An 18075-nucleotide genomic window follows, 5' to 3' on the forward strand; every position below is an offset into this window, starting at 1 on the left:
ACGCACGGCCTGGACAGGAAGTCTGTGGCTACGATCATTTTTATGCTCTAAAATAAGTTTTCATTATGCATTTCGTTGTGTTTGAACATTATTCTTTATCTACGTTAGTCTAGTATTGTGTCACTTCTTATTTTCTAGCATTTTGATAACGGTTGACTGCCCAATCAATTAGTGACAGGAAGTGATGTAGACATCACTTCCCCTTTAGAATAGGTATATATACATGGTCTGTCTCACTGATTAAACTACCCCTTGATGAAGTCCAGATAGGACGAAACGCGTTGGTTGCTACTTGATCTAAACTCATCCTCAAAAGCTAAGATATTGATCTCTTATCCTTTTTAAACCTAATTTTGTATTTTTACATGTTTTACTTTTTATTCACATTTTTAATTTTTTTTTCTATTTCTATCAAAAAGATTTTTGTACTTTTGAATGTTACAGTATGTTTTTAGGTGCATGCTATTCTGTACAGCCTATCTTTTACCCAGTGATACTCTGTTTTTAGTGCTGCGTTCTACAATAAATCTTTTACTATTTTTATATTCACAATGTTTTAAGTCTCCTAACACTTTTGACACCATTGGCCGCCTAAGTACCTTATTCTATTTTTCCAAATATATATTTATTCATTTACTCTTTTCACTGTACGAACAACCAGTAGCGTCAAAGGTTTCTTTCAGTCTACATACAGTATCTGTATTTTGACGCCTGGATCCCGAGCTCTGCCGGGATTGTGATGCTGGCATCAGTATTTCAACCGGCAGGATCCCGTCTGGTGGCATTTTAACTACATCCTACTGAGTGTCCTGTTTCCATATTTCCTGGCACCAGTCCGATTATCATTTTCAGCTCACAGTTTGTCTGCATTTTCAAAATGAAGTTTCCATGTGTCTGTGAATCCTGCAATGCCTGATATAATATGTTATGTCCGATGCCATTTGTTTTATTACTCAAGAAGACTAGGTTCATCTACATTCTTGCTGTTACTATTCATGTTTTTTAGACATTGGGGCAGATGTTTTAACCTGGAGAAGGGATAAAAAAAAAGTGATAAAGCAGTGATAAGTGGAAGGTGATGACGCATCAGCCAATCATTATGAATTTGAAAAATGACAGTTAGGAGCTGACTGACTGGTATGTTATCACCTTGCACTTATCACTGCTTTATCACTTCTTTATCCCTTCTACAGGCATAATACATCTGCCCCAAAGTGCTTCTTTTGCCATGTCTGAGTAAACCTGCATTACCCTGATACCATTTACTTCATACACAAGGCTCAGTTCATCTGGATTTTCAAAAATGAAAGTTTTCCTTGCCAAGTTTACCTACATTCCCCTGTGACTATATTATCCTTAAATAGCCCTTTTTGCATTCACTACAATCTGCGACTTGTGGTTCTGCTGCACTCAAGGGGCTCATAAGAGAATATTAAGTGAACAACCAGTAAGTATATATGTAAAATAGCTGTAATATACCTTCATTTGGGTAAACTCTTTTTTTAATTAACCAGCATTTGATTTTTATTTGAATGTTCTTGAAAACCGTCAATTTTCAACTTTAAATTAGCTAATATATGAAAATGGTAACCAAATGATGTCCAATGACTAACAAAAAAAACCCAGGATAAACACAAACTGTAGGCGTATAGATTCCATGGCTGGGTTTCAGATGCTATTTTAGTAAGTAACTAAGTTGACATTTGTTTCTCAGTCACTCCTCATGTACTCACCATCCAAGTCTGGAATATGGTGACCTCACAAAGTAGGTGGCCGAAGGATTACGAATGTGGTCTGAGTTCTGTGAAATAAACATTTTCTTCATAGTCACAGCTCGAGTGGCATTAGCTATCAGCTGCATGGACTTCTGTAATGGTGAGAAGGTGTCAAAGAGTATTCATGGATTTTACATGAGCTTCCTGACTTACACAGGGACAGATGCTTAGTTTGGGCACATTTGCAGACGTAAAATTTGTTCACCAAAACAAGTGCAATTGCGTGCATATGTCCATATTATACTTGGCAGGTTTTAGACTGTCCCTTTCTCCCTCCTGCCTCACCATTCCTAAGCGAGAGTATGTCTGATTTGCATATGTGTGCCGCCTGATCTCTGGCATGTGCAGAACCAATGTGCATATTTTACACTACACAAACTGGCGTGAATCCAGCATTGGCCCAATTGGGATCCGGTTTCTAGGTCGACAAAACTTAGGTCGGCAATGTTTAGGTTGACCACTATTGGTCGACAGTGAGTAGGTCGACAGGGACTCTATGTCGACATGTACTAGGTCGACATGACAAAATGTCGACATGAGTTTTTCACTTTTTTATTGAACTTTTTCATACTTTACAATCCACGTGAATTACAATTGGGAACGGCAACCTGTGCCGAGCGCAGCGGTAGTGGGGCGAGGCACCTTGCCCGAAGCATGGCGAGCGAACACGGTGCACTAATTGGGGTTCCCGATCACTCTACGAAGAAAACAACACCAATATTTTTTTTTAAACTCATGTCGACCTTTTTTCATATCGACCTAGTACATGTCGACCTAGAGTCCCTGTCGACGTAGAACCCATGTCGACATACTTACTGTCGACCAATAGTGGTCGACCTAAGTCTAGTCTATCTAACATACCACACCCGGCACAATTATGACCATCACTCTACATTTCAACTCCTATCAGAGAACATTCAATTGGTGGTTTCATTTCACATTTTATTGTGTTTTGTGATGAATAAAAGCTGTATATGAACTGTCTGTTTCACAACTTGTAGAACTTCTCTTTCATATTACCAAGGAAATATCCAAAGTATGAGTTTTAATTTTAAATGAATTACATTTTTTATACATAGCCTTTAAAAGATAAACAAACTTAAAATGCAAATTGCTTTATATAAAAGAAATGATAACATGAGACAAGTAAATAAGCAGAGTGATTATAAGCATATCACATCTAAAGATAGAACATTTAACATAACACTTTAGACATAGGGAACCATTTTCATATGCACATCAAACTTATGGGGGGTAATTCAGAGCTGATCGCTAGGCTGCGTTTTCTCACAACCTGCGATCAGGTCCGAGCTACACATGCGTATGCACCGCAATGTGCAGGCACGAAGGACCGCAGCAACCGGGATCGGTGCATAGCGACGGGATGGTGCGAATTAAAGCGATCACACCGGCGTTTGTGGGTTGCAACTGACCATTTTCAGGGAGTGTCTGGAAAAATGCAGGCGTGTCCAAGCGTTGGATGGGAGGGTGTCTGACGTAAATTTCGGTCCCGGACAGGCTGAAGTGATCACAGCGGCTGAGTAAGTCCGGGGCTGCGCAGAGACTGCGCAAAATCAGTTTGTGTAACTCTGCTACACATGTGTTCACACACTTGCACAGCTAAAATACACTCCCCCTGTAGGCGGCGACTATCTGATCGCAGGGCTGCAAAAATCGCTGCCCAGCGATCAGGTCTGAAGTAGGCCCTTGGTCAGATAGCACAGTGTACATCAATACAAGGAGCATTTCACAATCAAATATAATTGGCTAAGTTTCTTTTTTTGTAACTTTTATGGATGCCACAAGATACCTTTTTATATGCAGTCAACCTGCATTATAGATGTGACATGTTAAGCAACACATAGATTTGAATGACGTGTACCTCTGCCCATTTGTTCACTTGGAAGTAAACTCCAGACTCGGATGAGATTATATCTGCTCCAACTGACCTCATGATAGATATATTAAAGTCTCTGTAGAATTCATTTGTCTTCAAGCTTATTTTTCCTGGACTATAAGAGTAATCTAAGTGTTACTACAAGAATGAAATAGATCATTATGGAGAAAAAAAGCAACGCACTTATGTTCATGATGCCCATTTGCCCTGGACAGTCCAAAGTTTCTTTTTTTTTACTAGAAAACTTCTAATGCTCATTTTCATACACTTTATACTCGTAGCCTTACACACTTAAGGGTTCTTACCAGGGTTGGACTGACCCACAGGGGTACAGGGGAAACCCCTGGTGAGCCCCACGACCTGGGGGTCCACCCTCTTCTCTAGGGATCAGGTTCAAGTTTGTGGACTTCAATTATACATATGTTACACTGTACTGCACAGGACTATTGTGTATTTTCTACAGTGCACTCCTATAACTAATCTGATACATTACTACATTATTATGCATGGACCAGCAGTATATACTATATATATATTTAGCATTTATCAAAATGCCCAAGACCATGCATGATGTAATGATTAGCCAAGCCTCTATGGAGACTGGCCACTCCCCTAAGCAGTGTAGGACTGGGGCATGAAGGGCCCACCGGGGGATTGCAGTATTAAGGGGCCATGTTTAGAGGTGTGGCCAATATCTTAAATACTGCTAGTGCTTGCATGATAATGTACCAGAGTAATATCGGAAATGCACTGTAGAAAATACACCATAGTTCTGTGTAATATAAGGTAACATATGTATAATTCAGGTGCACAGTCTGGAACCTGAACCCCAAAGGAGGGGTTCCCCTGTATCCCTATGGGCCAGTCCAACCCTGCCCCTAAGCATGGGGACACTACCACTGCAGTCTCCTGGTGGGCCCTTCTTGCTTCAGTCCAACACTAGTTCTTACAACTGTTTACTACTTATAGGGGGTCATTCTGACCTGATTGCATGCTGCTGTTCATCGCAGCATAGCGATCAGGTCAGAAGTGCGCATGCACCGGCGCCGCAGTGCACTGGCGCATGGCTGACAGCTGACGTAGCCTAGCGGTCGCCTCTGCCTGATTGACAGGTAGAGGTAGGAGGGGGCGGCACAGCGGCGTGTGGCCGTTTTGTGGGCGCTGTCCGGAAAATGCAGGCGTGGCCGGACTGTGCAGGGGGGGCCTCAGCGGCTGTGTGACGTCACATGCAGCCGCTGCTACCTGGGCAGCGACAAGGAGCTCCCAGCCAGCATGCAAAAGCTGCGCTAGCTGGGAGCTACTCCTGAAGTGCAAAAGCATTGGGTGGCAGTGGCACAGAGATGGGGGGAGCGGGTACCGATTACCATGGATCTTGGCCTGTTGGAAGGGCCACAGTGGGGTGAGCGTCGCCGGCACGTAATGTTTTTTTTTTTTTGCAAAGGGGTGTGACATGTGCAACCAGATCTCTGCTGCTAACTACTGGTATGATTTGCAGTATCAAACTAGCTGTATTGAGAACGAGGAACTAGGTTATGAAGACATTGTCTAAGGAAAGCATTATTTAAATATATCCTCTTTAAGGTGCTTAAAATAATGTTTACCAAGGTGCTCACGTTAGTGGAACATTGGAATACTTGAGCAGACAAATAACAGCGCCGTAACTAGGTTTGTGCGAAGTGTGCTCTGCACATAGCGCTGCAGGATAGGGGGCGCTGTTGGCAGCACTTGTCAATGATCAATTATCTAATTACTTTAATTTGCAGCTTCCCTCCCTTTTTTGAAGCCCAGCATCTCTTGACTGTCTCTGTCTCCTACCCCCATCCATTTTTTTGCTAATATCTACAGTATACAGCATTGAGGGACTTGACTTGATAGGTCTTTGTTGTTCAGTTGCACAGTCCTTTATCACATTTCGAGATGCTGATGTGCTCTGGATTCGAACCCATTGTCAATGACATTGCAGTAGGACACTCTATTCATTGAGCTATCTGCCCTTGCATAGAAAGTTAGAGAATTCCAAGCTGGAGAGTTTTTACCTTGTACTCTGTGAAGGGGTGTACAGCGTTGCGGCTGGGCAGATCTATGTAGTGTGTGGCTGCAAGGGATTGGATGTGTGGCTTCACCCTGCATGGATCTGTTTGATTATGGTGCTGGTTATTTTTTTACATGGTACAAGTAGCTTCATATAGTTCAAAATCTCATAGTTTTTATGCAGGATCAAGTGGCTTGGTGGGAGGGGTGTTTGGCTGGGATGCAGCAGGTTGTGGGTTTGAGTCCCGGGTGTCACAGTATATTGAAATGTGTTATTTAATAAGGGGTATTGTGGCTGAATGGCGGCAAGCTCTCGGGCTGAGTGCATGAATGTGGTATAAAGAGGATGTGTGTCCCAATCCATTGTGTTACAGTGTTCTATAAATGTGTGTGTATAAATTTTGTCAAATTTGTCATGGCGCTTCCCCCGAGGCATGCACATTATGTCCCTATTGGAAAACGGGAGGAGGGGGGGAGGCAGCGGGGAGGGCGCAAATTCTCCTTTTGGCACAGGGCACCAAAAACTCTGGTTACAGCTCTGACAAATAGTACCAAGAATATCCACATAAAGATACTTTTATTCCCAGTATGCATAGACTCATGAACAAATGTTGGTCAGGATCTGGTACAGTAACTGTGTTGGTGATTTATGACTAAGATCAAGCTGTATGGTGCTCTAATGGATTGCAAGTGCATATACTGTATCATATAATATTAAGATCTGTACAGCACAAAATAGATGAGCAACTAATTGCCTATTACCTGTACAATACCTGCCTGGAACAGGAGCAGCAGAAGTGTCAAAACTATTTCAGCAAATCAACAGAAGCACTTGCTGTTCTTATACTTGATATACAGCATGAAACTATGATTTCAGAATATCTTCCCTGAGTACTATGATGGTGGACTGAAGAATATGCTGTCACTTTTTCCTGAATAACTGTGTTTTGGCTGTAGCTTATGGGTATTTTATATCTATAATAATTCCCTATACTTCAGAATAAAACTTTGCCAAACTAGTGATGAAAACAAAAATTCTCTCCAGCTAATATATATACTTAAAAATAGATTTGTTTTATACATCAATCACTCTGCTCACACATTGATGCCTCTTTTCTGTTTATTGCACTGTAGGAAGATAGGATTTTCAGGCATGTAGCAATCACTGAAACATAAAACAAAAGTGGATTATTAGATCCCTACTATATTATATATTGATCAATTCCCCAGTTTTTACTTTTTTTCAGTTGACTTCCTAAATCCAGTAGTCTGTCTGTATTGACAGCAATCAAGCCTGGGTGGGTTTTTTATTTGTACAATTGTGCTCTTTTCTATATCTGTATATTACAAGGTCCCATCCAGTGGTGGCTCCAGAGGTGGGGCTGCAGCGTATTCCAGAATTCAAATAGGGGAACCACACCAACTGCCACCCCAAACACTGCCCAGCATTACCGTCCCGGACTCACTGGCAGTTGGTGTGAAGGCCCTATTTGAATTTTGGACTGGGCTTCAGCCCCACCTTTGGAGCCACCACTGGTCCCATCCACTTTCCAATCCTTTGTATCTGTCCCCAGAAGATCAATCCATTGCCAAATGCCAACCTGATGCTAGAATCCGTGGGCAGGGCTGCATTATTCAGGACACTGTGGCCCAGTGAATATCACCATGATTCTACATGCTGTGCTGCACCGTGTGCAGTGCACACTAATGCCATGTACACTAATACCATACACTTTCGTTAGGGACATAGCTACTGTGGAACACTGAGTGGTCAACTGATTATGTGAATCATGGGAGTGAGCGAGGTGGTGCAATTAAGCCCTTTAAAGCCTGGCTTCACATACTGCTCTGAGCTGGTGATATTCTGAGGACAGTTTGATGTACAGTATATTGAGGAACTCTGAAATTATGATGTTGTCTCATGAACTCTTGTCTGGAAGTTCTACCAAGAGACTTTGTATCCTGTTGACAGTCTTGTTTCATTTAACCTGGGGGGTAATTCAGAGTTGATTGCAGCAGCAAATTTGTTCGCAATGGGTAAAGCCATGTGCACTACAGGTGGGGCAGATATAACATGTGCAGAGAGAGTTAGGTTTGGGTGGGGTGTGTTCAAACTGAAATCTAAATTGCAGTGTCCTGTCCATAAAACAAAACTAGAACCTTTTCAGCACTATTGCAGTTCTGATATGTTTATGACAACTCTAATATATAGTTTCATGCTTACTACAATTTGGGTTTGACCTGGTTCCTAACACCAGATATGAATTTTAGAACAAACTTATTTAATCTTTTTAATTTTCTACTAAAATAGTGCTGGCTATCCCATTTATGTGTTAATTATGACTTTGTATCACTTTTGTATATGTGAATGTTTGCATTATGCTGGTTGGTGCACTTCTAGGAATGGCGTTTTACCCCACAAGTTTGGTTGCAATATGCATCACATTAACTACAAATTGAGACTTGGGGGGAAATGCAGAGTGGACCCTGTGTATGTTTGTTCTGAACATGCGCTATAACCAAGCATACACAGTTATGGGTGATACAGAGTTGTACACAAACCAAATACATCTCCACCTGCAACTGAAATGGCATAAGAGAGCTATAAAAGGCATTGTAGGAGTTGTGCGTATGCGTAATTATGGTTGTTTTCAGATGGATTTTTTGTATACCAGGAAAAGGGCTGCTACAAGTGCATACTCAAGATGATGATGGCTATTAAGCTTACAGATAGGGGCATTTCCTGAAGAAGCCATAGGTCATTGTGAAACGCGTTAAGGGCTTATACACCTGCTCTGCTGTAATCCTGCAGCTTCTGAGATCAGCCCTCTCTATTTGTATTCTGCAGTGTCTCAGAAAGACATCACGTCACGCCTGAAGTCTGCCACTACTGTGCTCTAACTCAAAGTGGTGCTCCAATCACAGCCCAGCTGCGGCTGCATCCGCTATTCAGGAATATGTGGACACGGACGATTTTCATAGGAATGCCATCTCCCATTTTGAATAGTATAGATTATATTCAAGACTTAAGGGACTTGGCTATTAACCTCTCTGGCGGGACTATCATTTTCCCATAATAGACTGGGATGGTTATTATCTTATTCAGGTGGCTTTATGACTTGTTAGTCTGTTTATGCAGCAATTCAACATTCAATTAATGATTAATTTGGCAATTTGTTACACAACCAGTTGTGGGAGTAGCCTTTATATATTTTATATGTGTTTCTTTATTTTGATATACTGTATAATTGATTTGTTTTTTCACTCCTGGGAGTGGTTTTCATTATATTTGTGATTAACACGCATATCTTTTTATTTACATATTGTTACATTTTAATATTTTTCAATTATCTTGTCATTTGTGCTCATTCTTAACTATACTAAGCTCTACATATATTTTCCCTGATTCTCTCATTTTGGCCTATTGCACTGCCCATGTTGTTAGCAGCTGGTTTTGGTTTATTTGAGCATTATAAGGTATCGATATAAGTGCCCTTTATGGTGTAATTACAGATATGAGCATAAGGATGCAGATATATTGTATGAACAACTCTGCATATTGGCAAATATATGTATTTAGTTATGTGCACACAATGTGGGAACTACTGATTTTAACTTTACATCAGCCACAACATTGTTATGCTCCCTCTTCACATTATACCACATTGCAGTGCCACTTCACATTATGCTATACAGTAGTTATTCCAGTACCCATTGTGCCATATTTCAGTCGCTCCAGTTTACATTATGTAACACAGTGCCCTAGTTCACAATATGCTTAGAAGCCTCCTGTTCACATAATGGCAGAAAGTGGCATTACTTTACAATATACCACACAATGTCACCAGTTCACCATGCTGTACCCCAGTCAAGGGTGAAGCTATCATAAGGCAAGGGAGTGCAGCTACTATGGGACCCATAGCTAAGAGGGGCCCACCTTCCTGTCAAAGTTACATGTGTTATTTATATCCATTTGTCACCATTAGTAGATACATAAGGGCCCTTACAACTTTTGCATTGGGGCCTACAATATATCTAGTTATGATCCTGGTCCTGTTCATTGTAATGTGGTATCAAATGAACTGGAGGTTATTATAATGTTACATACTGTATTATGAACTGTGGGCACTGTAATGTGGCACATTATCAAGTGGATTAGATACTATATAGTGTGGCATACAATGAGCTGGGAACATTGTATGTCATAATGTGAATTGTGGGTACTGTGTAACAGTAATGTGTACTGGCATAATGTGTAATGGTAGCCCTACAATGTGACATAATGTAAACTAGGGCACTACTATGGATCAAAAATAAACTAGGGCACTACTATGGGGCATAACATTAACTGTCACTACCTGGCTCAGAATATCAACTAGGACACTGTTATGGGGCATACAATTAACAGCTGCTGTGGAGAGAATCATTGGGACAGGGGCCCCTTCAAAATGTTGCTATGGGGCCTGAAAGTTCTGCCTACGCCCCTGACCCCAATTCTTATTCTGCCACATTGCTGTAGCTCTGTTATCATTATGCCACATTGTAGTATCCCTAGTGCACACTATGCCACACAATGCCCTCAGTTCATATTATGCCACATTAGTATGCCCATTGTTCTCATTATGCCACATTGTATAGGCCCAGTTCACATTATGCAACACGGTGCTCATAGTTCACATTATGTTACATGTCCCCCAGTGCACATTATGACACACAGTGCCCCCAGTTCACAATGCCAAACAATGCTCTCAATTCACATTATACCTCACAGTATCACCGGTCCACATTATGTCACACAGTGCCCCCAGTTTATATTATGCCATACTGTTGTGCCCCATGTTCATTTTATGCCACATTAAAGTGCCAGTAATTCATATTATGATTCATTGTAATGCACCGAGTTCACATTATGGCACATTGAAGTGGCCCCAGTTTACATTATGCCACACAGTGCCCACAGTTCATATTATGCCACATTGGTGTGCTCCTTGTTTCCATTATGCCACACTGCAATGTTCAGTCTACAAGTCAAGATCCTGTGTATTCAATACACTGAGAGTTTATAGACTGTACCTTTGTGAGCTGGGTGCTGTGGAGGTGAACCCCCCTAAAGCCTCTGGGCCCCATAGCAATGGTAGCCCATGTAGGTACATCTCTGTTCACATGCACGCAAAGGGGCCCAGTTCTACAGCTTTTGGGCATGAGAGTGTAACTACAGGTATCACAGGGGTCTCAGTTAATTGGTAGTCCTGAAAACAGACTTAACTATAACTGTTATGGTCAAGCAATTCTGTGTAATCCTTTTTTGTTAGAGTAGTATTATGAGGCCTATATTAATACCCTTTAATAGTAACCTAGCCCAATGGATTACGTTGGTTATTGTCATGAAAATAATTTTGTCCTTTAGTTTCTGAAGGTTTCACACATTGAGTGCTCAATTTATTATTTGTAACCGTCCTTCACATATAATATATTGCTTGGTCAGTGATGACCAAGCAATGCAATTTCAAGTAACTTAGGTAGCAATAAGATATATCGGAGCCTCCCTATATTTTTATTTTTATTTAACACGAGTTCATTGCAGAAAGTAAATTGGAATTATTCTGGTATTACTGTAGGCTGATGTACCAAACTTTAATCATGGTAAAATAACTCCTGTGTATCTTACCTGGTGCCATTTTCCAGCATGAAGCTTGTTAACTGAAATATAGTTGTTGACCAAAATGCCATGTCATCAACACCACCGAGAAAATATTCATGGAATCTCTCCACCAGGAAGGGGGATTTTCTAGCATAAGTGGGGTAAAGCTAAAACAAAAACCAAAAAGTCATATTCACACCAATACGCCTCAGTGAACCAGAACTGTACTATACAATATGAATATCTAAATATAACATTTGTATAAAGAAGATACACTTATTTACCAGTGAGACAGCTATATGTTCACCATACCTAAGAGAGAAAAAAATATGCATCAATATCATAGTTTTACATGTATATGTCTTTGTGATTGTTGTTATCATGTCTCCACTTACAGCTGAAGAAAGAGAATATAAGTGCAGTCAATAATTACATTCTCTTCTATGACTGTACCATTATAGTACTCCTCATATATGTTAGCAAGGTCCTTCACTGGTATATACCTACAATAAAAACAGAGAAAGTGAGTACTGTGTATCTTCCTCTTACAAAAGCACAACTGATAAATATGTTAATATGAATTAGGACAATATGCATATTAGTCTATTAGTTCCTATTTATTATAAAATACCCTTATAGATAACGATCAGACCTAATATCTAAACATCTTCCTCTCCTCTACATAAAGCCCGATGACACTCATTTTCTCTTGGTCTACTATATGTGTACTGTTTCTACAAGCAATCCCACAGGAAAAGGTCAAAATCAATTAATGAAATCACCTTTAGTGTGAAACAATAAAAATACTGTACATAAGCATTTGACTATGTACTATATGCACTCATATAATATTTTAAGTTTAACCTTCCCATTGTGTGCCTAAGCAGTGAACAGTGGCAGAAGATGGCATAAGGTGCTGCACTGAAGAAAGAAAGGAAAGACCACTTCTGATGTTTGTGAACCAGTGTGGCCCCGCTTGCGGAGCATAGCAAGGAACCTTCACTGGACCAAATAAGAGAGCGGTGAGGGGTATGAGGACAGATACCGGTTTTGTAGGATTGGGTATCCCCAGCTGCAAGGATATTCCATTTCTATTTGGGTGTTTATGTTTCATTTGTTTAAAAGGACTGCTTATGATTTACTACTCTCAAGGTGATTTTCAGTGAAGACCTATGCTACTGTTCTGTACCTGTTTGAAATATGAGAATTCTGCTAAATATAAAAAAAATTGGATATTTTTTTGAAATGTCAAAGATTGGTCTCAACCTCTCATTTCATAATGAATTCCCTTTCCCAGACTGCAAAAAATAAACGTTTTAATTATACTGCTCATTATTTTATTTGTAACTACAGTATTAAAGGTTAAGTTTTAAATAAATATACTTTATCCAGTATACACTATCATTACCAAACATAAAATATTATATAAGCGTGCCCCTTTTATCTCTTTGTTTTGGCCTTCCAGTACTGTTCTTTGTTGCTAAACTTAGGGAAGAACCAACAACTTAATCATTCTTTACACTTTTTTGTGTGTTATTAATTACGGTATATCTAGTGTTTGTATAGTTGGTTTCTATAGATCTTTTATATTTTTTACACCAGTCCTGTGCATAATCAAATACCCTTTTCTCTGTAACTATGTACTACCATACATATTTCAGCTCCACTGTTCAACATGCCCCAAAATAATCAAACCAGGTACATTATGCCTAAGTAAGATTAGTTTAATTTTTTTATGTTGAATTTGATAAATAGATTGTTTTTATAATTTAAATGTTACTTTCATGTTGATTTCTCTAACGTCCTAGTGGATGCTGGGGACTCCGTAAGGACCATGGGGAATAGACGGGCTCCGCAGGAGACATGGGCACTTTAAGAAAGAATTTAGATTCTGGTGTGCTCTGGCTCCTCCCTCTATGTCCCTCCTCCAGACCTCAGTTTGAATCTGTGCCCGGACGAGCTGGGTGCTGTTCAGTGAGCTCTCCTGAGCTTGCTGTAAGAAAGTATTTTGTTAGGTTTTTTTATTTTCAGGGAGCTCTGCTGGCAACAGACTCCCTGCATCGTGGGACTGAGGGGAGAGAAGCAGCCCTACTCTATGCAGATAGGTCCTGCTTCTTAGGCTACTGGACACCATTAGCTCCAGAGGGATCGTACACAGGATCTCACCCTCGTCGTCCGATCCCGGAGCCGCGCCGCCGTCCCCCTCGCAGAGCCGGCAGAGACAGAAGCCGGTTGAAAGAAGCAAGAAGACTTCGAAATCGGCGGCAGAAGACTCCAGTCTTCACTGAGGTAGCGCACAGCACTGCAGCTGTGCGCCATTGCTCCCACACTACACCCACATACTCCGGTCACTGTAGGGTGCAGGGCGCAGGGGGGGGGCGCCCTCGGCAGCAATTAGGACCTCTTGGCAAAAGTTTGACATATATACAGTTGGGCACTGTATATATGTATGAGCCCCCGCCATAATATTGTACATAAACGCGGGACAGAAGCCCGCCGCTGAGGGGGCGGGGCTTCTTCCTCAGCACTCACCAGCGCCATTTTTTCTCCACAGCTCCGCTGAGAGGAAGCTCCCCAGGCTCTCCCCTGCAGATACACGGTAGAAGAGGGTAAAAAAGAGAGGGGGGGGCACATAATTAGGCGCAAAAATCATTATTACAGCGGCTACTGGGTTAACACTAAGTTACTGTGTGATTCCTGGGTTATATAGCGCTGGGGTGTGTGCTGGCATACTCTCTCTCTGTCTCTCCAAAGGGCCTTGTGGGGGAACTGTATTCAAAAAGAGCATCCCCTGTGTGTGTGGTGTGTCGGTACGCTTGTGTCGACATGTTTGACGAGGAAGGCTATGTGGAAACAGAGCTGGAGCAAATGAATGTGGTGTCTCCGCCGATGGCGCCGACACCTGATTGGATGGATATGTGGAAGGTTTTAAAGGATAATGTTAATTCCTTGCATAAAAGGTTGGATAAAGCTGAAACCTTAGAACAGTCAGGGTCTCAGCCCGTGCTTGATCCTATGTCGCAGAGGCCGTCAGGGTCTCAGAAGCGCCCACTATCCCAGATTGTTGACACAGATACCGACATGGATTCTGACTCCAGTGTCGATTACGATGATGCAAAGTTACAGCCTAAATTGGCTAAATCCATCCGTTATATGATTATAGCAATGAAGGATGTGTTGCACATCACAGAGGAAACCCCAGTCCCTGACAAGAGGGTTCATATGTATGGGAAAAAAAGGCAGGTGGTGACCTTCCCCCCTTCACACGAGCTAAATGAGTTATGTGAAAAGGCTTGGGAATCTCCAGATAAAAAACTGCAGATTTCCAAACGGATGCTTATGGCGTATCCCTTCCCGCCAACGGACAGGTTACGCTGGGAATCCTCCCCTAGGGTGGGCAAAGCTTTAACACGCTTATCCAAGAGGGTAGTCCTGCCGTCACAGGATACGGCCACCCTAAAAGATGCTGCGGATAGAAAGCAAGAGGGTACCCTGAAGTCCATTTATACACATTCAGGTACCTTACTAAGGCCGGCAATTGCGTCGGCGTGGGTGTGTAGTGCTGTAGCAGCATGGACGGATACCTTATCTGAGGAACTTGATACATTAGACAAGGATACTATATTAATGACCCTGGGGCATATAAAAGACGCTGTCCTATATATGAGAGATGCTCAAAGAGACATTAGCCTACTGGGCTCTAGAATAAATGCAATGTCGATTTCTGCCAGAAGGGTCCTGTGGACTCTGCAATGGACAGGTGATGCAGACTCAAAAAGGCACATGGAGGTTTTACCTTACAAGGGTGAGGAATTGTTTGGGGAGGGTCTCTCGGACCTGGTCTCCACAGCTACTGCTGGAAAGTCAAATTTTTTGCCATATGTTTCCTCACAGCCTAAGAAAGCACCGTATTACCAAATGCAGTCCTTTCGATCACAAAAAGGCAAGAAAGTCCGAGGTGCGTCCTTTCTTGCCAGAGGCAGGGGCAGAGGAAAGAAGCTGCACAACACCGCTAGTTCCCAAGAACAGAAGTCCTCCCCGGCCTCTACAAAATTCACTGCATGAAGCTGGGGCTCCACAGGCGGAGCCAGGCCCGGTGGGGGCGCGTCTCCGAAATTTCAGCCACAAGTGGGTTCACTCCCAGGTGGATCCCTGGGCAATAGATATTGTGTCTCAGGGATACAAGCTGGAATTCGAAGAGATGCCCCCTCACCGATACCTCAAATCGGCCCTGCCAGCTTCCCCCTTAGAGAGGGAAATAGTGTTAGCTGCAATTCACAAATTGTATCTTCAACAGGTGGTGGTCAAGGTTCCCCTCCTTCAACGAGGAAAGGGTTATTATTCGACCATGTTTGTGGTACCGAAACCAGACGGTTCGGTCAGACCCATATTGAATTTAAAATCCCTGAACATATACCTGAAAAGGTTCAAGTTCAAGATGGAATCCTCAGAGCGGTCATCGCAAGCCTGGAAGGGGGGATTTTATGGTGTCTCTGGACATAAAGGATGCATACCTTCATGTCCCCATTTATCCACCTCATCAGGCGTACCTCAGGTTTGTGGTACAGGATTGTCATTACCAATTTCAGACGTTGCCGTTTGGTCTCTCCACGGCACCGAGAATATTTACCAAGGTAATGGCAGAAATGATGGTACTCCTGCGGAAGCAAGGGGTCACAATTATCCCATACTTGGACGATCTCCTCATAAAGGCGAGGTCCAGAGAGCAGTTGCTGATCAGCCTAGCACGCTCTCTGGAAGTGTTACGGCAACACGGATGGATTCTAAATATTTCAAAGTCGCAGTTGATTCCTACGACTCGTCTGCCCTTCCTGGGCATGATTCTGGACACAGACCAGAAGAGGGTTTACCTCCCGATGGAGAAGGCTCAAGAGCTCATGACACTGGTCAGAAACCTATTGAAACCAAAACAGGTGTCGGTGCATCACTGCACGCGAGTCCTGGGAAAGATGGTGGCATCATACGAGGCCATTCCCTTCGTCAGGTTCCATGCGAGGACCTTTCAATGGGATCTACTGGACAAATGGTCTGGATCACATCTTCAGATGCATCGGTTAATCACCCTATCCCCCAGGGCCAGGGTGTCTCTCCTGTGGTGGCTGCAGAGTGCTCACCTCCTCAAGGGCCGCAGATTTGGCATTCAGGACTGGGTCATGGTGACCACGGATGCAAGCCTCCGAGGGTGGGGGGCAGTCACACAGGGAAGAAATTTCCAGGGTCTGTGGTCAAGTCAGGAGACTTGCCTCCACATCAACATCCTGGAACTAAGGGCCATATACAACGCCCTACGCCAAGCGGAGTCCCTACTTCGCGACCACCCGGTTCTGATTCAGTCAGACAACATCACCGCAGTGGCTCATGTAAACCGCCAAGGCGGCACAAGGAGCAGGGTGGCGATGGCAGAAGCCACTAGAATTCTTCGCTGGGCGGAGAATCACGTAAGCGCACTGTCAACAGTGTTCATTCCGGGAGTGGACAACTGGGAAGCAGACTTCCTCAGCAGGCACGACCTCCACCCGGGAGAATGGGGACTTCATCAAGAAGTCTTCGCGCAGGTTGCAAGTCGGTGGGAGCTGCCACAGGTGGACATGATGGCATCCCGCCTCAACAAAAAGCTATAGAAGTATTGTGCCAGGTCAAGAGACCCTCAGGCGATAGCTGTGGACGCACTGGTGACGCCGTGGGTGTTCCAGTCAGTCTATGTATTTCCTCCTCTTCCTCTCATACCAAAGGTGCTGAGAATCATAAGAAAAAGAGGAGTGAGTACAATACTCATTGTTCCGGACTGGCCAAGAAGGACTTGGTATCCAGATCTGCAAGAAATGCTCACAGAGGACCCGTGGCCTCTGCCTCTAAGACAGGACTTGTTGCAACAGGGGCCCTGTCTGTTCCAAGACTTACCGTGGCTGCGTTTTACGGCATGGCGGTTGAACGCCGGATCCTAGCAGAAAAAGGCATTCCGGATGAAGTTATTCCTACGCTGATAAAGGCTAGGAAATATGTGACGGCTCAACATTATCACCGTATATGGAGAAAATATGTGGCTTGGTGTGAGGCCAGGAATGCCCCTACGGAGGAATTCCAGCTGGGCCGTTTCCTTCACTTCCTACAGTCGGGAGTGACTTTGGGCCTTAAATTGGGTTCCATTAAGGTTCAGATTTCGGCCTTATCCATTTTCTTTCAAAAAGAACTGGCTTCTCTGCCTGAAGTTCAGACGTTTGTAAAGGGAGTGCTGCATATTCAGCCCCCTTTTGTGCCTTCAGTGGCACCTTGGGATCTTAACGTGGTGTTGAGTTTCCTGAAATCACACTGGTTTGAACCACTCAAAACGGTGGAATTGAAATATCTCACGTGGAAGGTGGTCATGCTATTAGCCTTGGCTTCGGCTAGGCGTGTGTCAGAATTGGCGGCTTTGTCACATAAAAGCCCTTATCTGGTTTTCCATGCGGATAGAGCAGAATTGCGGACCCGCCCACAATTTCTGCCGAAAGTGGTTTCATCCTTTCATATAAACCAACCTATTGTGGTGCCTGTGGCTACTACTGACTTGGAGGATTCCGAGTCACTGGATGTAGTCAGGGCTTTGAAGGTTTATGTAGCCAGAACGGCTAAAGTCAGGAAAACAGAATCTTTGTTTATCCTGTATGCTTCCAACAAGCTTGGGGCGCCTGCTTCAAAGCAAACTATTGCTCGCTGGATCTGTAACACAA

At 43.0% G+C, this 18075-nt stretch overlaps 2 protein-coding genes across 7 annotated transcripts in view; one reads left to right on the forward strand and one right to left on the reverse strand.

Annotated features, from left to right (window-relative positions):
- Positions 1-18075, forward strand: part of MRS2 (magnesium transporter MRS2) — a 287514-nt gene that overhangs the window by 146638 nt on the left and 122801 nt on the right. Inside the window, exon 11 of one of the 3 annotated variants that reach the window (XM_063923260.1) lies at positions 12229-12653. The exons of 1 other annotated variant lie outside the window; for it this stretch is intronic. In XM_063923260.1, coding sequence (XP_063779330.1) covers positions 12229-12234 — 6 coding nt within the window. In that variant the 3' untranslated portion in view covers positions 12235-12653. Of the gene's footprint in view, positions 1-12228; positions 12654-18075 lie in introns of those variants that run through there. One more of the 3 variants, XM_063923261.1, reaches the window with a different exon arrangement.
- Positions 1-18075, reverse strand: part of GPLD1 (glycosylphosphatidylinositol specific phospholipase D1) — a 164091-nt gene that overhangs the window by 82149 nt on the left and 63867 nt on the right. For all 4 annotated transcript variants that reach the window (XM_063923254.1, XM_063923253.1, XM_063923252.1 and 1 more), the window contains 6 exons: positions 11740-11847; positions 11629-11656; positions 11372-11511; positions 6803-6868; positions 3658-3787; positions 1734-1867 (listed from right to left, as the gene is read on the reverse strand). In XM_063923254.1, coding sequence (XP_063779324.1) covers positions 1734-1867; positions 3658-3787; positions 6803-6868; positions 11372-11511; positions 11629-11656; positions 11740-11847 — 606 coding nt within the window. The remainder of the gene's footprint in view (positions 1-1733; positions 1868-3657; positions 3788-6802; positions 6869-11371; positions 11512-11628; positions 11657-11739; positions 11848-18075) is intronic.

Source organism: Pseudophryne corroboree, chromosome 5 (genome assembly GCF_028390025.1).
Source record: "Pseudophryne corroboree isolate aPseCor3 chromosome 5, aPseCor3.hap2, whole genome shotgun sequence".
In the NCBI taxonomy this organism is placed as follows: Eukaryota; Metazoa; Chordata; class Amphibia; order Anura; family Myobatrachidae; genus Pseudophryne; species Pseudophryne corroboree.